Below are 23867 nucleotides of genomic sequence, written 5' to 3'. Positions count from 1 at the left end.
GTTTTTCTATTCATGCCTGCATCGTGGCGCAGTTTAATTAACTCATCACTTGCGAATCAAAATGCACTGACATCTGCATACGAGCTATTACGAACGCCGCCCCAGCACGGAACAAGGTCGCTTCGCTATAATACAACGCCGATTCACTGGGTAACCTTAACCGAACGCCCAAATGATACAAAACCATTTGAAGTGCATAGAAGTACGACCCCCTAATTCTTACGCCGCGTGCCTGCTTAAGGACCGGTTTATAATTACAAAGTTAGAGGAAATATCAGCAACTGATGGCGTCCTTCAACTGATGCCTACTTTTGCATTTAACTTATAGCACAGATGATAGGTATAGGCTTGTCCACGCGCGTTTTGGATAGCTCAGTTGTCAAGATGCGTAGATATTAAACTAATTTCTCTTTGATCTACGACACTTCAAATCGTGAAGAGGCCCCTGCAATTTTATATTTACCGGACAACGCATTTTCACTGAACAAACATGACATGGCAATGCCTTAAAATATACCTCGCACAATACAACTTAATTCAAAGCCTTACTGTGATATTAATATGCGTTATGTGTGTCCAGTGCATAGTGATCTAAATAAAGTTTAGAATAGCAATAGCATTTGAAGTAACATAGGCAAATTAGGGCGCAAAACTTTCCAATAACAGTACCATCAGCTATGTTTTGCAAATACAAGTCCGACTGTATAAAATCATTTGTTCGCGGCATTATTTTAAGCTAAAATATTGAAGTTCGACTTGAAAAAAAAACTTATACAAACTTGAAAAACCAAACCTGTCAACATTTGAAGGTTTTCAAACCTGTAAAATTTGCTACATTCAATATTCCAAACAAACCGTTTTTGACTGGCATGGGAACAAAGTTTCAAACCTCGACAATTAAACCTAAAAAGCTACGAAACATTTATCTGGCAAATACTCAACACTAAGTACTAACACAATCAGCAGAAGAAACTATATGTATCAGAGTCCTAGACCTCCTAAGGGACTTCCAATTTACCGGTTTATAAACTGTACTGAGATTATATCGGTGCTCAGTGCGGGGCGGTCGTCGACAAATGGCCGCTACACCGATACGACGTTTGTGTTTATATTCGTCTGGGCACGGGAGAGGCCTTTGTTTTTTATCGTGCGCTGTTGTATTAAATATTTATCGCTGTTCAATTCCGGTTGTATGAAACGCGTTGGAGCGTTGCACTGACCCAGGTGCGAACGTTTCACGACTATTTATTTAAGCTCGTTCACTAGTAAAACATTTGTAATGTGTGATTGTAAAACCAAACTATATGTTCATTTTTTGTTAAACTGTTTACATGCGCCATTCTGCGCCAATAATCGCACCAATGGAATTACAACAAATTCTGTAATGTAGTGTGCAATACTGCAACAATCAAAACAATCTAATAAACCACTAACGACTATTGGAAAAATACTTTAAACAAAATGCGGATTTTTTTACTAATAATCTTGATTAAAACTTCCGCAAAAATGTAATATTTATCCCCAAAAACAACGTCGATAATTGAAACACGCCATTGCAAAAAGGCCCGGTAGTCATGAATAAAAAAAAAACGGTTAGCAATAGTTTAAAATTAAAACTAGTTGACTTCTTAAGCTCTTCGCAGCAAAAAAATCAAATGCTTAAATATATCGCAAGTTCTGGCCTTGTCAAATTGCCTGCAAACAAAATTTCTCGCTTAAATCGACTACGCAGAATATCAGCCCAGAATATATCTCAGTCGGTTTGTCACGACACAATTACAGAATAAACAACATTGTTACGCACAAGGGCCCAATGGCGCCCACGTCATAGTCATTGTTCGGTCACAATGGCGAACACAGGTGATAAGCAGAGACCTCTCTTTCCAAACCACGGAAATATAATTTGTCATTGTTGTCCCGGTATTGGGAAACAAGCAAACACATCCTCTCGTTAGGTGGCGTAACAATACCCCATGAAAAGGGGACTCTGACGTCATAGTCAAATTATGACCCTAAATTTGGAAAAGCTTCTTTATTGTGTAATTACAATCTATATTAAGTTAAATTGGCGTTATACCGTTTTTATCACGGAAAAATGCATTTTTTCGAACAGCTTTCTATGTTTCAATTTAAGCACATCCAAAGTCGCATCTTTCTCTGTTGCAAAACATCTTTCAAGAAAAAACAAACTTTGTTTTTTATATTTTTTTAAGAAAGTTTTAAAATCGAATTCAAAATCATTAACGCTGGTAATACGAACAAGTAACACGCACGCTAAACCGTTTTACGATTTTAACCTTTCTCGCAAATGCTAATGTTTGTGGGGGTGAAAATGGGGGTATAATGGACCTATATGTCAACGCGTATACATTGCATTGGCAAGTTTTAGCTGTCACGGAAGCTGGACGTGAAAAGTTTATGTGGCAACATTTTCCCCCAAGTGAACAATACAATTTCGCACTTGGGTGTAAACACGCCAGGAAACCAGGCTACATTTGGCTTTATGTACGTGCTTTGGAAAAATATAGGGAAGCAATTAACTCGTCTGGGTCGATTTGAGCCGAATGGAGCGGGTTTCAGTCAGTTCCACTCGTGCCGTACATGGTTATGAACGGAAGTACCGAAATTAACGTCAATTACTCGGGAATATTTCAGGTGCGCCTTAAGAATTGATTTTATAGGGGAAGCTATTGGGTCTATTCATTCGCAATCGGAACTGTTAACTAGGTTATAAGTTTAGTTGGGTGATTTTACACAAACTCAGGACGTTAATACGGATGGTGCCTTGTGGTCACCAGTCCTTATAAAAACATTGCGTGCAAAAAAATTATGTGGGTTGATAAACTAACTGGTGCAAAATTTGGTGTGAAAACAAATAAAGAAAATTCGTTTTGGACCTAAATTGTTTTCTTTAAAATTTACTGTTTCTAGCTAACTGTAAGAAGATTTTAAATGTTTGTCTAGTCGACAAATGCTTAAAAATGAAAAGGAAACTTATTTTTAACATTTTTTATGTTTTTACCAAATTTGTGAAATCTTTGATTAATCAAAAACAAACAACTCAAAGGAAGCACACAATTTTATTTTCCTTAGAAAAGCAAAGTCTTAAGTTTGTTTTAACCACATATTTTGCAAAATATATTTGTTAATTTTTCTTTAGTAAAACTTATTCAAATAGAAAAATATTTTTCGCGTAAACAAAAAACCCAAAAAGGTCACGAGGTTTAAACATTCACTTGATTCGGTTTTAAAGTCTTGTCAGCCGACCGTTATAATCTCATCGCTGCTTGACATGACAAATGGGGGCCATCCATCTACAAACAGTGTTTGAATTTTGACAGAGCTCAATGAGTTAACTTTGTCCGTTCACACAATGCCTAGGGTTCGGTCGAATCGTTTCTGCAGCTCCGATCTCGAGCTAAAGTCCGATTTAAAGTAAACTTACTAATTGGTAAGTGATGCACAATGAGCTTGTGTCGATTTGTTAACACGAACATTGTGTTTGATTGAAGTGGTTGTATACATTATGGCGAATGCATGAGAATGCAGAAAAGTGTTCAAAGTGTAATATTTTCCACATAAGAAGTGCTAAGTAAAACACAGTGTTTCAACTGAACAGCGTTTCCGCTATCTATGTACGGTAACATATTATGCACTGTGTCTAAAAAGTGGTAGCCTTTGTTTGCACTTGTATTAAATGCGAGCCACATTAAATGTAAAAAAAAACTTGGCTTTAAACAATCCACACAATTCAAGGGAACAAATCCTACTAATGATTTGATAGCCTTTTTTCATAAACTTGAAACTTAAAATGACAAAACTGTTTAATTGTAAAACATAAAAACCGCTTGATGGTAAAACTATTGACAAAACGATATTTAAAAAGCTTCTTAATTTCACAGATTTTTGCACCAAATTGTTTTTTTTTACAAAAAAGCATTGACGGTACTGATTTTAACTACACTAAAAAAACAACAACAAATGTTTCATATCTTTTGACCAGCTCCAAATTTAAGCAATCATTTTAGGTCGCCCTAATTATTATTTTACTACAAATATATACTTCCTAAAAATCAAGTACAAAGCAAAACATCCTTTCCTGTAACATAACAACTTTTCCTTGAACAAGTTACTTTGTAGTTGAATTATACCAAAGACATATGGCCTATGCCACTTAGATTTAGTCTGAAATCAGTAAATCACTCCAGACACAAACCAACGTAACTTGGTGAATGAAACACATATCGTATGACAAATCGCGCCCTCCACTACACACCATCATAAACATATAAATATCAAATATCACCGTCGAAAAATTCACTCAAGCCTTGGCGCGTGTATCTCTCTATCACCTAAGCTTAAACGCATCTCCTCTAAAACTTCACAAACGAGTCATTCCGTAGCAATTGATAATAGTCTCAATTACGGTCCGTCGTTTGACATTAGGCGGCTTCGACCCTAAGGTAATAGCGCAAACGCCTGGGCCAGAGATCTGAAACATCATTGGATAAATAAACAAGAGACACGACGAGATGGTCATGCCGATGTCGATCGCAATATAAAGTTGGAAATGTCGACTTTTAGTGATGCAACTGCTCCGAAGTAATGGCTCGTTACCATAATCGCTGTTTTTGGCAGTGATGTGGCTTGGCCGGTAATTTGACTGGCTCTTTCTCATGTAAGGTAATTTAAACAGTTCGGATATTCAAAAGTTAAGTGTTCGAACTTGAATACACACGATTTTAGTCAAAACTGAGCAAATTTTGCTTATGACAAATATTTTTATCTATTTTTACTTTGAATTGCTTAATTTTTTTTTGATAGGTAACTTTTAGAAACATCGAAAACCTAAAATTTTAGGGCATTAAATTTGCGTGAAATTTATTTAATTTAATATCGGTTTAACAGATATACTAATCGTTACATATAAATACAATTTACAAACAGTCTAGAGATGTCTTTTTTTAATACCACACAAGTGCTTATTATGGATTACAGGATATTATATGATCTATGTACTGATATTTTTCTAGTGGATTAGTGTTCAGCCAATACACGTTTTAATACATTTACACTTAACATCAAAGAAAATGTGCAGGGTTTGTTTTGGTTTGGTTCTCTAAAATCTCTATTGATTTGTTATTCATTCAAATGTCATTTGTTTACGAAAATGGTCATGTTTTTAATTTTGTGTGAAGACATTAGCGACCATGCTACATACACAAACAACTAAATAAGTTATATCGTTGTTGTTTTTTGCTTTACGAGTTGGCCACCAAAGTGAATCCCGAAATCGCTAAGAAAAACAAACTAAAAAGACACTTTTTGTTATTTGTATTTTATATTGGATTTAAGTGCCCCCAAAAGGCCAATTTTTCAAGTTTTCAAGTTTCTATAAAACTTTTTTTCCACCAGAAAACCATTATACTTTTTTTTTCGATGCCATATTTAACAAAAAGTCATTGCTGTCGAAAAAACGCGTTTAAATATTCTTTTATCTATTTAGAAAAGAAGATTCATCCAAACTGTTGACCGTATAATTTAAAATATTTTGCAAATGGCCTGTGTACTAAGTTAATTGCCCGCATCAGTCAACGGCCAATGCATTAGTATTATTCCCTCAGGGGACAGGGTTGCAGATGGAAGCAATAGAATTATATGTATCTTATTTGTCTTTCGACACTCGGCCTCTCCACTTCCGCAGTAATAACTAACAGCGACCAACGTTGCCTAGCAATCATTATCACGTCAAATGCTGTAGTCTCACAGCAGCCACATACATCGGTCAGTTCGTTTCTACTAAAATAATCACTTGTTTTTGAAAGCGTTAAGGTGTGATTAAAAGGAATGGTGCTGCTTAATTCTGTCAACAGTAAGCTGTTCAGCAGGCGAGGACAGACAAGCTAAGATCTCACCTTGATATGCTTAAAACTAGTGCTCAACCAATTTGACACTAAGACGCCCCAACCCAATTTAACGTTTTATCTTTTCCAACATCATTGCTGGCTAACTTGCCAACAACTTAATGTGCGGCTAGTCTCGTTGCCTTTTCAACTACAAATCATAAGATGCGACCCTAATATACCAGAAATTGAATCAAGGAAAAGGATTTGATTGCTATTCAGATAAGTCCAATAAACAGCGCATTTATGCCAAAAAACGCGGTCAAGATGTAACAAGAATTTCGCAGGCTGATTCTCGATACAGAACAATTCTATGGTTTTGTACGGTAAAGGGGTAATGATACAAATTCTTTAAAGTCAAAAAATTTACAAGAATATAATCCACTATAGTAAGTGGAAGCTATATATAACAAGCGTAACAGGTGTAAAAATGCTTTTGTTATTTGATGACCAACAAGATATCATAAAGCCACCTGGACTTTATTGTTATTGAGATACCGATCAACTTTCACTACACAAAGGTGTTGTATTAATACACAGGTCGTACATGTTTAATATGTGGGGACAAGTCTTCGTGGATTAAACGAACATCGACGTCGGATAAATTACCACGTTGCTTTGTTAAAGTGTAAATAATTCACGTTCCAACATTCGAATTCAACTCTCTGTAAATGCATCTCTTGTGCCCACTAGCGGCCACGTAAAACTAAATTTTTCGTCAGTAAAAATTTCAATGTAACCACCACCCGAAGAAAAGAATAAGATAAAAAAGTTTTATTTGATGACGTCAGCAACCAACCGTCCACGTCATAATAGAATGCAGGAGTTTACAGGAAAATAAAATAAAATAAAAATTAAAATTGAAAAACTACTTAAAATTTCAAATTTAAATCCCCTGATCAAAATTTTGCTATTTGTATTTGAGAATGCTGCCTCTTTGTAAAAATATGATTCGCTACGGTATGAGTTGAAATCAGCGAGTTTCGAGAGACGGTTTGCATTTTTGAGCGACACGAACACAAATGTATTTTTCGCAAGGAAATGTTATGGTTTGTTCTGCCAAATCGTGCTCACCAGACCATGACGAAAGTCAGTGTCACTGTTGAAAAACATTTTTTTGACAAATCGTTTTCGTCCTGTTCTGAAAAAGTCAAAATTTTGGCCATTTCATGTAACATGGCTTTTTATTGTTACATCATTGTGCTGCGACAATATGATGTCATAACCGTCGCTGTGACGTCATAACCAATACAATGTTTCCATTGTTTTTATATCAAGTCCTTTGGGTTGTACATAAAATTTTATTTGTCAACAACTTATTACTTGTTAATAACGCAATCTCTTTTAAATACCAAGAACGCCACTTTAATGAAAAGAGGAAAAGAGAGACAGATGGACCACTATATATGTTGCAAGGTTGTTAATTTCAAGGGACTTATTAATCGTAATATGTGTTGGGTTTGTGAGGCATTCCATTCCCGGGCGAACGGTTGCTTGAAGCTATTGCGGAGGTGTAAATGTTGATGGAAGTTGTGTTGACAAATTAAGCAAAAGCCAGCCTCCGGCGACCGCTGAATTTTAACAAGCGATTCGCCCAAAACACGGTCCGACAACTATTGGTTGAGTTAATTAACTTGTTTTGACAGTGGGAGAAATCTTCGTAAAACAATTTTAGAGGTAAGGTTTCAGATATTGGGAACCAATTTTGGGCAATATAAAATACATTAACTACTACTTTTTTTTCACTGATGATGACAACAGCCACGACTAAAACAACACCTGCAATAACATATGTTCACCATATGTAACTTTGTCTAATGTCCCAAAAATCAAAGGCCTCTTTCGTAGTGAAATTGTTCAGTATATCCAGATTTACATCCAACGCCAATATCAAACGCTTAATTTTACATTATTTTAAAGATATATGCAAGCCTAAATCTATATTTACTGGTTATTTATCCACTGTAGTGAAAAGGAATTATCAGCATATTTTACATTTTAGACCAGTCTTTTAGCTCAAAGAGTCGAGTTAACGCAAATTTGTTTACCAAATGTGTTTATTCGGTTTTGGCGTCGCTTTTAATCAGGCCAATGTTTCGTAAACTACGTAATTTAGTTTACCAAATACAAAAACGGTATTTATTCGTTTTAGCAACGCTTTTAATAACGGTAATGTTTCTTCAACATTTAACAGTATATAGTTGAGCGCTATAATGCTGTTGTTAAGTTTTACTGAAATTTTGCCCTGAAGTCTTCGGGTCTCGAAATTTAGTAATATTTGATTTTATCTTTTAAATCGATTACATGCAGTGGTGGTGCGAAACTTGCGTCAACCCATGTGATTGACTTGTGTTAAGGCCAAAATTGTTTCCACCGTCCACAAATTCGTGAAGGTCATCGTACAGATCGGTTCAAGGTCATCAAACGTACACGTGCAATCTTTTCATGGATCAGTTTTAATTTTACCGCGTTAAGCTTAAAAACGTTTGCTTCATTTATATTTGTGAGCCGAGTTTAACTATTTTAGGTCTTATTTAACTTTACCATTAAAATTTTCGAAGCAAGGTTTTGCCTTTTCAAGCCAATTTACACGTCGGTTCGTTTCAATGATGAAACGTGATGAGTCGATCAATTATTACGACTTGTCTACACATTAAAGTTTTCTGAGTATGTTATTCATAAATTAATCAAGCCGAAAAAAACTTTTCAAATGCCTATTTTCAATCATGCATATCGAAATGCTTTTTTGTGATGTCAATACGCAGTATCTTATAACTTACACGCATTTAGGTAAGCCACCCAAAACAATCTTTACCAAAAAACAATCTATAAGCAAAACGAATAATATGTATATAACGGGTGTGACTGATGTTCAAATCGCTGATAATGGCATATGCATTTTCCGAAACATCAAAACAATAAAGCATGTCGCTTTTTACTTCAATTCGGGCTGTTATATCTCATTAATCTTAATGTTGTGAAATTAACCCATTTGTGCAAGCCAAGTTATAACCTAGGTACAACACCAACAAACTTAAAAACATCTTCATGTGTACAAAAATTGTAAATGCATTTCCACCTTAAGTAACTGCTGTGAATGAATGCGAATGTGTTGACCCAAGGATCACGAATTGACTCCAGTCAACTTAGGCAAATGCGAGTTCTGCCAAATCCTGATGAGTCGTGTTTTCAGTGTCAACTTACAAAACTCAAGAGTGTCAACACATCACAACATTCCGATGGTTAGACAAGGCCAATGTCAACTAAAGCGCATTTTAGTCGGATTGAGTTACAACTATGTCAGATGCTCGCAGTAGTCAACAATGAAGTTCAGGTATATGGGTTCACAATGCTGTTGGCAAAAGGTTTAACTATCGTGCCAATGCGTCAGGTACAAACGTCTTTGTCTCCAATCCGCTTGTATTTTATCACTGACTAATTCTTTTTTTCTTTAACATCGCGTCGCACCCTTTAGTTTATGTTGTATGGCATCACGTTGCTTTTGCTGAAAAGTTAAAAAAAGGCCCCACATTTTGTGAACTTTTAATTAAAGGTCAAGCGAACTAACGAACAAACGAACTTTAAAGCACCTTATCAGTCAGAAAATCAACCAAAAATCGCCATAGACATTCAAATTCAGTTATTTGCATCAAGCCATATTCAGTTACAATTCCCACCACGCGTGTTCTGTTTTATCCCGTTGATTTAACCAATAGCCTTGATCTTCAATTCGAAGGACTTGCACAAAGGAAGCTGCGTTCAATAGCTCGGGTCTGGTATCAGCGGATTTAGCACGCTTCAAGTACGAAGTTCAAAGGCTTATGCAGTTTTGACCGGATGGGGCTGGGCTTGTTGATTTTGTGCGCGTGGTTGAGAAAATGGTCGCAAAATCAAAAACAATTGGTGCAACTTAACTTTTATGTCATTTAGTTGTACTACAAGCGTAATTTTTTAAACGGCTAGGCCCATATTATCAAATTTCCCAATAAAATGTGTATGTAACCTTATGCAGACAAAAACGGAGAAATTGAGTCTAAAATGGAGCCTTATATGTAGACAGAGTCTATTTTTCAGTCAGAATGACATGTGAATTCTTGTAATTAAGTTTGGCAACAATGGTGTATGCCTTTCATAAAACCTACGTTGCTGTTATTCTTCAGTTGCCGGCTTTAAGTTATAAATATGTATACGCTTGGGTATTTGGTCGAGCAGTAATTGCCCAAACATAATGCACATAACATGGGAATATATTTAAAATTATGTGAGTGAAAAGTGTAAAAACCTGTTTAAACAAACAACACCATCAAACACAAAGCAAAAACGTGCACATTTATCACATATATAAAGTTAAGAAAAAGCTTTAGCCTGCGCACTAGGGTATACATTTCTCTTGCAAATTTGCAAAACTAAGAAAAACAACCATAAGCGTGCGCGTGACATAAGATGAAGAATTATCGGCGTGACGACAGCACACAGTTACAAATCGTCAATCGCGATGTTTTGGACCGCTGGGGTCTCTTCATGCCCCAGGAGCGACGAACTGGGGCCAAGGAAACCCCAAACTTCAGGCCCCAATGGATGCGTATAGTTACATTAGGGCGAAGGGGCCGTACGGGGTGTGTCGAAACAACAAACAAATTACGGGCAGACATGGCTCTGAGATCCTGCATTCATCTCTACTTGCCCGCGGACGGCAAATTAATGCCAGTATTAAGAGCAGTTTTCAAGTAATTGACGCGACTTTATCATTCGCACGTCATATTGCCAAACAGGCGTAGAATCGTTGAAGCCAGTTAAATGCGCATTATCAACACGTACCTAAAAATTGAGGTTATTGTTTTGGCGGCGATACGCCTCACTGATTTTGCGCTATGACATCAGGTGCTATTCGGTTAAATAATTTAGGAGATACCCAAGGCTAATACAATAGCACTGGCCATAAATTGTGGGTGTTCATAATACGTGAGGACTATAATCAAGTAAAACCCCATAATTGTCTCCATGGCTTATAGGTTAGGGGGTATTGTTCCAAATTGCGAGTTTTGCAGATACCAAAGGGGCAACAGTATGTCATTAGGGCTTAACTTCATTTTTCGGGGGTAACAAGTTTCTGGCGAAATTCCGATGAAAAAGACCGTCAATTTTATAGCGAGGGGAGCAAATTTGTATGACAGTTTTTTAAACAAACTATCTGATCATTATGTTAAACCCTCATAATGCAATAACTTGTGTTTTAATTTATAAGAGTATTAATATTAAGCAAAAAAATTATGAAAAGATTGTCGTATTAAACTGAATGGAATATTTTGTATTGGTTCGTATAATTCAGAATAAAAAACACATCAAGACTTTTTGCCTGGTCTGGTTAACCACCGTTAGCGACCTGTCCAACTGGGCTAATGACTTAGTAAGTCAAGTGGTTAAGTATATTTTGACAGATGTCTTGTACAAGTCAATACTGAGGGTCCGGTGAGGTAAGAAATAACGACTTGGACTTCCTGACTGTGACGGAGAACATACGCAGCTCACGTTTCCAATGTTAGTATTCAATGTTAATAACTAAGCAACTTTGTAAAACTCAGAATCACCGATACACGGTTTTAAGTAATATTTTGTTGATTTTTAAATTAGTTGTTTGAACTCACGACTAACGAAGTTTATGTATAAATTTAAAATAAGAAATACTCTATAAAAATATTTATGCCATGTTAGTTGTACGAAAATCCAAAACATTATGTGTTTTTTTACAACCTCCCAACACGCATAAACCAATTTGTTTCTACAAATAAAAGTAAATTAGACGACGGGTCAAACGGCAAAATATAAACCAATCAAATCGTCCCAATCGTAACGTTACTGATTTTGGAGATTAATAACATGACACAAAAGCGTGTTTTTATCTCAGAAACAAAATGTTTCTTTGATACGACCGATTGAGGCCATTACAACCACTAATTAAAGTCGCATTATATAAAGACCGGTAATAACTTGCTAGTTACTGATTTACCAGAACTGTTAAATGAAAAACGTTTTTGCCGTAGTAGTCTGTATCAATGGCGTGACCATCTCATATCACTGATGATGGCATGAGCATTTGCCGAAACGTTTGCATATAGCATGTCGCTTTTTACGTCTATTTTGGCCGTTATTTTCGGCTTTAATGTTATGAACAGATCCGTATATAGCATTTCAAAGTCTGTAATAAATATAAAAACATATAGTTTAGGATAGAATGCAAATATTGCGACCAGGAGCATTTTAGATTATTAATTTTGAATGCTAAAATCGGGTTTATTGAGCTAGTTGTGTGCTTTCAACTACGGCAAAATACTACCAAAAATATGCACAATAAATAGTGTGAAAAGAAATTGCAAATTTAACTTAAAGAACTCGTGTCCAAGAGAATAGCTTCTATTAAAGCTCATTTCAAACGTTAAAGTCATTCAAAAATCGCCTCAGTTTATAACCGAGTTTTGAAAAGCGCCATAATTGTAAAACGTATCTAAAGCGTCATAAATACCGTCACAAGATTCGTTTAAATTCAACAGAAAAACATATTTGTGTTGTTAAAACAATGTTTACAAAAACATACCTCAATAACGTAGCATTCCCACGTACAAATTGGCTTTCTTTGCACCACAACCTCACTTTAACCACATTTAAGCATTTGTTTGCAAAACATTAAGAAAAAATATGCCAATCAAATGAAGTTTGTTCAATAAATGCAAGTTATGCGAAAAGGTCATGTGTGTTTTGGGAAAAGAAATGCCAAATGTTTTTTTTTTTTTTTTCTTCTTTCTGCAATTAAGTATAGGCAAAAAAAGGTTTGAAACTAAAATCTTTCAATTTCAATTTCTATACTCGATGTTAACTTTCTTGGAGCAATTTTACCAACAATATGAAAACACAAACACTCACCATTCGTTTGGTCTAAACACGTCCAGAGGTTTTTCTACAAAAAGAAAATTCTTGTCATTGAAATACGCAAGTATGTAAATATGGACATTTATATACTGAACTGCTAGGAATGTTACAATCAGTGATTTTTGTGAGCGTTGAATTACGAGCATACCTTTATGTATGCGGTGTCCGGTAAAAATAAGAAATTAGCGGTGCTTCATATCGCATTTATTGCCTTATTAAGTAGATAGTAAATGTGGTTTACTTGGAATATTTTACACCAATATAACCGTTATACAATAAACCTCGGTTAATCCGGACCAGTTTGGACCAACAAATTGTTCGGATTAAGCGATGATCCAAACTAACCGATGTCGATTAGTTCAAGCCTTACCACATTACAAATAATTTGCACCTCAAGTTTTGTCCGAATTAGTCGAAGGTGCGGATTAACCGAATCTGTTTTTTACGGGGGTTTACATAGCATATTTAAAGATTGTTGCAGTTAGTCTCAATAAAATAAACAGAAATGTGGTAAAATGCGATTAAAATTCGCCAGCCAACATTCCAACGAAGTTAAGTCGCCGATATGAAAGCCATCATTTGCCCAAAATACTTTTAATCCACAGTTTGGGAGAAAACAATCTAACTAAATGTGTTGTCTAACCCCTACAGGCCTACAACGTATAATTTTTACACAGTTTGGCGACATGACTCGACAAATATAAACATGACGCGTATATTCGTGTTCTGATGACGTAGATAAATAAATTTAAATGGCGACTAATGGACAATAATCAAATGATTCTACAGTTTTATCAGGTGACATCATTGTCGCTTTACGTAGGACACAATACTTTTTGCTGCATTGACACTTTTGTAAATGAAAGATGTTCCTTTGTGGACTTCATATGACATCACTACACTCTTTGTGACGTCACAACCATAACGGAAAAATGTGCAACTCTCGTCATTTAAAAATTCGCAAATGTGAAAAAAATCCAGTCAATCAATTTTTAAAAGCTGAATTTGGCGAATATGTCTTCGTTTAGTGTCGACTCGAACGTAAGCGCAACATATTGGACCTCAAGTTACCGCAACAAGATAACAAAACAGTTAAAAACCCTAATCCGGCCATTCAATGGGTCTACAGTGCTTCGTACACTGCCTAACAAGCTTACTTTCCAACTCAAATAACTCTTGGCGTCGAACGGAACATCACTGTGACGTCACAATGGACTTAAACAAACTCGCTATTCTAGAAGGCTTGTTGCAAACTGTGGAACGTTTCCATTGTCCGTCATCAATGGCCCTATCCTGTCACAGAGACAACAAGTTCGGACCCCACGTGGCCGTTGGAGAACTGGGATTGTGTGACGAATTTATAGGTTGGAAATACGGAGTTAGTTTTACAAAAATACAGCCAAATTTTAATACATTATAAATGTTTCAGCAGGTAAAATTAAGTTAAAACTTGAAAGCGTTTCGCCTAAACTGGACAAACTTTATAAGCCATGTTGGTTGTATTTTCTTATGTTTGTTTGTTCTGTTGTGACTGTCCTTGCTGGTCAAAGACATCACACAGCCATGCAATTGCTTTCAACAAAAATTAGATTCCATTTTATTCACTGAATTTGCACATGTTTACGTAGTTTTTTGAAAATGTTATTCAGTATCAGATAACTTCATACATTCGAAGTATATTCTATTTTAATAAGCAACTGGAAAGTATGCTAAACATATGAGAACCCACAATTAAATGATTGTGTTTTAACCACGGAATTAAGCACCCAAAGAAGTATACTGCGTTCTTTAAACTGTAGGATTTTATGTTTTGCCACAACAAAAACCTCTTGCCCAAAAAGTTAGCATAATGAAATTTTGAATACAAAGTTAACTCTAAAACAAATTACCCTACACTAAATCGGCCTAAAAGATAACCAATATATTTTATGGGATAGGAGAAAATTTTCAGTCAATAGACCTTCCTTGCCAAAGTGATTAGCAAAACCAATAAAGTGCGTCTAATAAAAGGGTTTTAGCGCATTAATGGACACTTTTAGGGGTAGACAAAAAATGTCGGCCCCAACTTAGCAGGAGTAGGTCCCATTCCGGACGCTATGACGTAAGCAACCACGTGCTTTCACTGCAAATCAGGCGTGACAGCTCGGCGCCGATCAAAGAACGTTTTCTGTCGCTTCTTTATTGTGTCATCACGTATTGCTCCTTTACTGGGCAACAGTTACAGCCAATAATATATACCCTCGTGACAGGGGGGTCTTTGTGCAAATTGTCGATTGATTGGGACCTTTGGGGCTATTAGTGGGGCCTTTTATTCCCTGGATTTGTGGGGCTTGTTTGCTGTTGATAACACAAACACTTTTTGTGTGTAATTCAAATATGGGCTTCGCGTTCTGATTTTTTGAAAATATGAAGGTCATAAATTTAGATAAAGGTGGCATTGTACCACGTACTGTATCTAACATACTTTTTTATCCCCAAGACCACCAACGTTACAAATAAATGTCAGAAAAATGGCCATTGTGTATGTATATGCACCAAAAATCGCTGAAAAATGCATAAAATAAAGGCATCTGCCCTTTATGGATTGTATATATATATACTTAAAAACGAATAGTTATAAATGTATCGCGTTTTTTACGAAAATTGGGGACAGGGTATATGGGTATAGAATACTACGTGTAAATGTATTATCTATCTGTAAAGAATCGACGTCTTTATTAGGAGAAATTTGGTAAAAATCATCATGGAAAATGAAAATTTGGGGTGTCAACATTTCTCCCAAACCAAAACATATGTAAACGTTTTCCATCGCTTAACGATGACAAACTGGTCTTCACGACATGTTCATTCATGCGTGACGCCTAAGTGCAATAAACTGAGCACTCGAGGACAGGAATAGCGACTGCGCAAATACCACGTCATTCCGAGTTTCATCAGCGTAGGCGGTTAATGTGAGAATATGTTGTAGTCGTTAGGCAGCTGATTGGACAATACGTCCATTCATAAGACTGTCCATAGCTAGGACTTGCCCTTACAAAGTTTTGTGTCATTCTTACCACGCAGTTTTTAAACCTTACTAACTTGCATGTTAGAGTTCAAAGTGTAACGCACGTTTTCCATAAAGTTTTATTTCTCTCTGAATATTAAAGGCATGGTACATTTACCATTAATTATTTTATTTTTTATAGTGTTAGACCACATTTTATGACAAATGTGAAAAACCTTTTGGATATAATTATCTTTTATTCGAGCCTGCTCTAAATAAACCTAATATTCAGCAGTTTTTCGCAGTACTATATCACCCTCCTACACTTATGCACGTTAAAACATGGCCGCTTTAGCGAAAACCATTACTTTGTGTTGTAATTATAATTGCATTACAATGAATTAGTATTGCAACGTCATAAATGAGAACAAAATTACGTCATAAACAGTGTGTAACATGTCTATTTGCTAAAAACATGGCTTTTACTCGGGTGCGGGGTCTCTAAAATTAGCCTCAAAGTATGATTCAGAAAGCTATTGTATAATCTTGAAACCGGAGATGCTTTGATAAATAGATTTAAATCCACGGGCAGTGTTATATATTGAAGATAGGCGCCTTGACACACGATTTAAATTCGGCCATTCTGAGCTATATGACAATATTTATAGCATAAAATATACATTTTTTGTCTCCAGTGCACTTTTTGTCTTGTTAACTAATAAAGATTAGGCCAAGGTTTCAATTTGGTATAGACTTAAGTAACGAAAAATGTAAATGTAAATTATTTTCTTACCAATTGTCTTTCGCTCCTTGGACATGAAACGGGAAAACGAATTTCTAGTTCTTGACGAAATACTGGGTCTTGTGTCTTGAATATCTGCGCATACAAAGTTGTCAAAATAAGTGTAATAATATCGTTCATTTTTGTTTGAAATCTGTGTGTTTGTGGGACTATAATCTACAATTACCGTATTTTAAAGACCGTGCCATCTTTAAAGGTTTTGATCAAAGTAAAAAAAATGATTTCAAGATTGTTTTTGTCCAGGTATAACTTTAATCTACAAACTTGCGTAATTTGGAACACTATATACGGATCTGTTCATAAGTTTAATGGTGAAAATAACGGCCCAAATAGACGTAAAAAGCGACATGCTTTATTGTTCAAACGTTTCGGCAAATGCTCTTGCCATCATCAGTGATTTATTTATTACATAAACTCAATATACATTACATCACTGTCCTTGCGGTCAGGCAAACCCATTTCCAAATGTCAACATTATCACCACTGACATGCATGCAGCATGGCAATGACAAGATAGTAGCAAAGGAATTCGGCTTCAGTTGCCCCTGTAGCTTGTCTAAGAGCGCCATGCTACACAAGTGCATACGCCTGTTTCACGTTGTGGCTAATATTGGGTCGATGGTTTGCTATCTTATGTTGTTGAGGGTCGCAGACAGTCGTGCAGACGGGCAGTGTTTTAAGTGCTTGGACTGTTTTTGGCATCTGTGGTACGATTCGTAGTGCACGAGAAACGCATGTTGTTACCAATTGAGGTTTAACAAACCGTCGTGACTTTGTGGACACTTGTTTTAGGAAGGAAATGTGGTTCGAAACCGGACATGCTTTTTGGTCCTACATCAGTTTAAAATTGAAGACATCAAACGCACATCTGTTCATTATTAACGTGCAGAATTCACAAGGCCCATCCGGTTAAATTTCAAATGACTTTTTAAAGGTTTTTGAAGACAGTCCACGACAGTGCTCCTGATACCAACTAAAATTGTAGTCTTAATTTACGATTAAAGTAAACTCAATCAATCAAAATGAATAAACATTTCCCTTACGTGTGTAAAACAGCCATTGATAGTTTAAAAAACTCAACAAGTTTATAAACTGCTTCTAAATTCCATCGTCCTTACTGAAAACATGACTCACGCTGTTTCCCGTTTGCAACCGCATTTATCGCATCAAAATCTTAACACGATAGCATATGGGCTTCACCGCAGGGACAGATTTTTGGTGCTAGCTGCCTATCTCACCTGTATACAAGTGTCTTGACATCTTTCGTTGTGTGAAGCATATCTACAGCAATGGGGGGCTAAAAAATAATGAAAAGTATGTATAGGACAATGTTATCTAACGTTGACACGTGTAGTCATAAGCATAGCCTAATTGTGTCTAAATAGTACCAAGCAAAAGCCACAGACAAAAGGCATTCAGCCGACTATACTTTGCGTATCGTACAGTGTATAGTATAATAGTGGACTGTTGGTAAAGTATGTTTTGTTATTTCATGTATTCTTTTGACGTATGTATTCACCATTACCTAGACATAAAGGACAATAAACAGTATGCGTCAATGAACTTTGAAAACTTAACAACTGAAAGCAATGCAATCGGTATAAAAATTCCATTTTGGACGAGGCCTTATTATCTATGTTAAAATTTAATAAAAATAAGAGGATTACATCAAGTAAATTTAACCACTTACCCTCTGAATTTACAACCAGGGTAGACCCAGTTGTAATCCATAAAGTCAGAATCACACAAAAGATTGGTTCACACTTGTTTAAACCCATGCCGACATGTTATGTCTGTACAAAGAACTACACAAACAAGTCGAAGTTACTAGTTAGAGAATTGCAGCTCAAACTCCCTTTGCAACTTATCGAAACCGATTTACCACAAATTTATCTGATCCAGTGAAATGCCACTACTTTAGTACGACGTAGACTTATACACTTAAGGATAAGTGTTAGCCCTCAAGTGAGTTAAAACTTGAGGAAAGTTAACTTAACTGCTGAATTAAAGTGCTGTTCTTACGTGTAGTTGAGTCCATACCCAACATGACAAAACTTTAGTTCTAATAACTTGGGTATCGCTACAATTTGAGTTTATGTTTTGACTTTAGTGTCGCTCAATTGAGTCGAAAGTTACGCTTAGTGGAGTACAAAAGGTGCTCTTTGCCAATACGAGCACTAATCGAAACACTAGTTATCAATACCGAGTTATATGACATTTACAATGTCTTTGTAAATGTCAACATAAATGCTCAACTAAGTGCAGTTCTTGTACATACAAACGAAGCCCTTAATTGCAAACGTATCTTAGTTTCCTACAATTCAGCTAATACATTGAACTCAGAGCAGTTTCTCAGTTGAATCAAAAGTTAAGTTGCAAATGTAGTGCACTTGCTTTTTACATGTCTTACATATGTTCATATTACATAAGTCTTGTACTGCAAGTTGTAACAGGGTATTACGATAACGCGATCAGTGCACAGCTGCAACAGGACGCGAAACTTGTAACGACGCAATCAACCTTACTCTTATCTATCTTGATTTTGATTAATACCGCGTTGAGTTACATACATTTCTGCATTTAACCGAAAATTTGTTTAAATTTCATTTTAGGTCTCATTTTCAACAATACCTTGTCAGTACTTTAAAATACTTGGCATAAGACATACATTACGCTTTTAGGTAACCTTATCTTTGCCACCTACGTATTTCTCACAAAAGTGTACCTTACTTGTATATTACCTTAATCTCACCTACAATTATTTGTATCACATTGTTAACTGGGTCACTACACAAGCAACTAGCACTTGTCGTTGTGAAATTTGCGTTCTTTGATCGTTTGCTGCCTCCTGACTACAAGTGCCGTCCGTCACCTGTCTCTGCACTCTGTGCCCGACGATATCGTGTTTACATTCCAGAAATGCGTTTGCCAAAGACCCGTTGCAAGTACTGCTCGCATGCGACATCTAACGGATCATTTTTGTTCGATATTTGATGAAATTTTACAGCGCGCAAGATGTTTCTAAATTTGAAGTGACCAATAAATTACAGTGTCCAGTGCCCAGTGCCAAATTGAAAAAAAACAACGTCTAAGGTTGGTAATATAAAAGTTAACCAAGTTTGAAGTAGAGTAGAGAAAGTATTTTGGTCAGTTATTTTTTATTTTGATCGGCTCATACCATTTTATGGCTTTAATATTGAGTTGTATTAGAGACAACATTTCAGGCATTGTATTTAGGTTTAAACGTTCTAGTCACAACATGCAAAGTGAAGGAACTCTTTACACGAGAAACGATAAGAAGGCGCGAAAGCGGAACTGTTTTTATCAATCATTTGATTTCGACTTACTGTTTGAATTACAATTTCAAAATGAACAAGAACAAGAACGGTTGAGTTTTCAATTAAGACCTTATAGTCACACAGTTTTTAACACCAGCCGCGTTAAGTATCATGTTATTCAGCCTTAGCAGTTGGGTTCTTTTTCAGCTTTGATCATTTAATGACGACTATAACGGCCCAATTAGACGGCGTGTTTTTTTATTACTGAAACGTTTCGCCAAATGCTCATGTCAACATCAGTGAAATGAGGCTACATGTGTTTATAAACGGGGGTGTCTGATGTAGTCCCATATCACTGACGATGGCATGAGCATTTGGCGAAACGTTTCAACAATAAAGCACATCGCTTGTTACGTCTATTTGGGCCATTATGTTCGTCATAAAACTTATGAACCGATCCGTGTATGATGTTCCAGTGTAGTGCTTTGGTCGTGATGGTAAAAAACTTTGGTAAGCAAGTCATTCACCTTCTTTCTTAGTCAGGTATATTTTTAGGCGAGTTAAGTAGCTATTGAGGTGGCTAAAAAGGTTTGTTTGCCACTTTTGTAAAAAAAAATTACCTAACCATTAGTGGTCGCTATATAGCAGCACAAAGTCGCCGCCAATTTTTTTGCAGGACAGGCAGGAACTTGGCCGAATGGTCTAGCGCGCCTGACCCATATACATACATAAAAAACCTGATCGGGATTCGTCCCCGGGAGGTTCCCGGGTTCAAACCCTGTGAAAAAAAGTTTTTTTTTTGCAGGACATCCCTCAAAAAGACCATTTTTTCTCTCCCGATTTAATGTGTAGTAAATTATTATTTCGTAGAACAATATTTAAACACTTTCATAATTCCAACAGCTTTGTGATGACATAATGAGCAAACAAAAACAGATTTCCAATTACGTGTAGTTTCGCTTTAAAAACAAGCAACCCCATGTTTTCCTTCCAAACATTCAAAAATGCAAATTTACCCACTAAATTTTTAATCAACGGGATTTTACTTCTTGGGCGCAAATGTGAAGTAAATACAGACAAAAAAAATGTGCGAAATTGTAAAAAGTGTAAGAGAGATATAGGCAAGACAGTTGTTTATGCAAAGATTCGTTTTTAAGTAAAACTGCAAATCTATGTCGCTGCCTTGACTCGACCTAGCAGATTTTTATGCCTTGAAAATTAATTTTTAACCAAGTATCGTTACCCGAAGTACTGATAAATTAAAGCGTTTCCAAAAAAATGACCATTATGTGATCTTGTAAACAGCCTGGCCAGCAAAGGTGTGTACTGATGGGTTCTTAGAAATATTTTTACAGTGCGCGGCAAAGCGGAACATACCTAATCAACTTTGAGCGCTTCTCGACGAGCTGGGCGCTTTGTTCCGTAACGTACCTGCTTCGTAACCTGTCTGGCCTCTATTGTTACGTAACACAGCCCTCTTTCAACCCATTCCATAAACACCAGCTGAGTTTGGACATATTGTCAGTACGTTTTTTCCATGCAAATGATGACTTTAGGTCAGTAGGTGAGCCCAAGGGTCAAGTTTTGGGGTTAAAATTAGCAAGTAAAAATAGTGGACATGCGATGTTAAAGCGCCATGGGTAAATTTGGGTGAACAGTTAAAGCGCCGTGGGGGACTGATTTTCTTTAAATTTATTTAGGGCTCAACAAGAGAAAAATGATAAACAAGCTTTGTTTTAGGAGGTATTCCCGCGCAGAGTACCGCGCCACCGAACGACCAGGCAGTGGTTTCGTGGGCGATAGTGTCGACTTGCATCACGTAGCAAGGCCTGTACTTGAACTTACGCGCGGCAGCAGGCAATGAACCGCGCGCTCGGCGAGTGCGCACACACACTTCGGGGGACATTCACGAGTAATAAACAAACGGCGGAGCGCTTGGCGATGCGCGGTCATCGCAGAGGCGAAGAAGAACAAAAAGCCTAGAGAGAGAAAAGAGAAAAGAGAGAGAGAGCAAAGCTGTACAATGTTGTCGACTTAAATTCGACCCACTGGTCTGGCCAGTAATGTCAAGTACACTGCGTCGCTTAGGCAAGCTGTAATGGGAGATAAAAATGCATCGACTCTGATATGTCTCGTCGTAAGCAAGAGAAGCCGCAGCAGTTTCGTATCGGTAAGTTGGCTTATGTTAGTGCTTTTGTATTGGTCTGTGTGGGCACACGGCCAAGTATTACATGTTGTATCACGATATGCTATCAACAAATAAGCCGGCTGCGCAAAAACGTGGTTTATTGCGCTACGGGGTTGCTGGCATCCCATTCAACTGTTTAAGTATCGATTTTGAAGCTCATATGCAAAAACATGACTCAGTGGGTGTACAATAAAGGTTCCTTGGCCGTGAAATTTCTGGTAGGTGCAACCGCAAGCAGCTCATTCACTATTCTAGCCAAACGACGCCATTTTGTTACGTCCATTTCGATTTTTCAGTTTGGCCCATCCTCAGGCAAACTGGTAGACAGGAATCTTTCCATAGCAGCTGTCTGACTGTTTTAGTTGGATTGGGCGTGAATAAGCGATTCGCGTGGTGAAAGTTTAGTGCGCCTGCTGGCCTATTGTGAAGGCTAACTAAGCGCACCTAAGCCGTGTAGCACTAAATAAACTGATCTACACGCTACATTTGGTGCATTTTTTAGCTTGTTGTTAAAGTACTAAAAGTTTAGACTTAATTTTTGTGTCTTTCACGTTGCAATGTGCAGTTACAGGATAAATGTACTGAATAGGCGCTGAGAGTATTGTGCTGTATTCGATGCATTTGCTATTGAATGTTTTATAATAGCAGGTTACAATGTGTTTCCAGCTTGCCTGTCATTTTGAATTTGAGGCGTCATTGTTGTGTAACAATGGTACTTGTGACGTGAATGCACAATCAGCATGCTTCAAATTTTGTGCGTTTCTGCGGGAGCACCGAAAAGACGTGAATACAGTTTTTAAAACGCATTTTGCTAACTCTATTTATAAAACTAATTGCAAAATTTATGCAGATTTTAAAAACAGTATATTTTGTTATTTTTAATGCTCGAAAACTTAATGGCTATGCAAATGCAAAATTTGAAGACACAATATCTTGAAAAGAAAGTGTTGCATAAATTTTCAACAGAGTAAAATTTCAAGAATGTTATTACACGATTTTTCGTGGTTTAGGTGCAGTTGTCTATTGTGCAAAGTATTTAATCTTTGCAACAAAATGTCTTTCATATGAAATGTTTTTCTTTATTTTTGGTTAAATCATGTTTTTGCCAGAAAATTTGTACACATTTATTACTTTAATCTGCTTGATTGGGGGTTTGTCTTTTATTTTCAACGTCGAAAAACGTATTTATTTGTCCTTAACTTAGTTGTTTTAATTAAAAGTTAAACCTTAAACAGATTGTTTTGCACATCACAGGTTTATATGTTTCACAAAAACTGTTAAATGTCCTCCCCCAAATTAAAAGCCTGTACTCCAGAATGTATTTCTTTTTCAAAAGATTAAAATGTTAAAGGTTGGGACATTTTCGGGCAGCAGTGTCATGTTCACAACGGTTAATGCGAACCGTTTTCAAAGTGCCCAGGGCCGTTACCGAAAGCGGGGTTATGGGAAGGGCCAAGTCAGACACCCTCACCTTTACCCGCTCACAGTATAAAGTGACGACCAATTACTTGGTACTTGTCTGGGTAAAAACGCGCACTCTTCTCTTGATCCACGTCCCCCTAATCAGATGTATGAAGCTTAGCAACATGCGCTTCTCATGTAAAATAAAATTGAGGCAAACTATCAGTATGTTGGACTTTTTCAGACTTTGACAATCATTTTGTGGTTTGTCCTTGGCTTAATTAACTGGGTTGGTTAGTGAAAACACTTTTTATTAAAACATGTAAAGTGGGTTGGTTAAAAAAAATGTTTTAGTGCACGGCCTTAACCAAATCCTTTAAAAGCC

At 36.6% G+C, this 23867-nt stretch overlaps 2 protein-coding genes across 2 annotated transcripts in view; one reads left to right on the top strand and one right to left on the bottom strand.

The window, feature by feature from the left end:
- Positions 1-12735: 12735 nt before the first annotated feature.
- Positions 12736-18409, bottom strand: LOC145204613 (uncharacterized). Its single transcript, XM_080077206.1, has 4 exons — positions 18306-18409; positions 17854-17912; positions 16607-16690; positions 12736-12855 (listed from the first exon to the last, which is right to left on the bottom strand). The coding sequence occupies exons 1-4, from the start codon at positions 18391-18393 to the stop codon at positions 12736-12738; spliced, it is 351 nt and encodes a 116-aa protein (XP_079933332.1). The 5' UTR covers positions 18394-18409.
- Positions 18410-21768: 3359 nt separating this feature from the next.
- LOC145204308 (uncharacterized) overlaps positions 21769-23867 on the top strand; it is a 38300-nt gene continuing 36201 nt past the window's right edge. Inside the window, exon 1 of the mRNA XM_080076800.1 lies at positions 21769-22063. Within this exon, the coding sequence (XP_079932926.1) occupies positions 22021-22063 (43 nt within the window). The 5' untranslated portion in view covers positions 21769-22020. The remainder of the gene's footprint in view (positions 22064-23867) is intronic.

This window comes from Phallusia mammillata, chromosome 8 (assembly GCF_965637545.1).
Source record: "Phallusia mammillata chromosome 8, kaPhaMamm4.hap1.1, whole genome shotgun sequence".
Taxonomy (NCBI): Eukaryota; Metazoa; Chordata; class Ascidiacea; order Phlebobranchia; family Ascidiidae; genus Phallusia; species Phallusia mammillata.
Note: the sequence above shows the minus strand (reverse complement) of the source record. Positions and strands in the feature narration are given on the sequence as shown.

Excerpts from the sequence above, each read along its gene's own strand:
- LOC145204613 (XM_080077206.1), bottom strand. The coding sequence starts at position 18,393 with ATGGGTTTAAACAAGTGTGAACCAATCTTTTGTGTGATTCTGACTTTA. Across the intron at positions 17,913-18,305 it reads CCTGGTTGTAAATTCAGAGG|CCCCCCATTGCTGTAGATAT; the intron begins GTAAGTGGTTAA and ends ATTATTTTTTAG. Across the intron at positions 12,856-16,606 it reads CAAGGAGCGAAAGACAATTG|AAAAACCTCTGGACGTGTTT; the intron begins GTAAGAAAATAA and ends TTCTTTTTGTAG.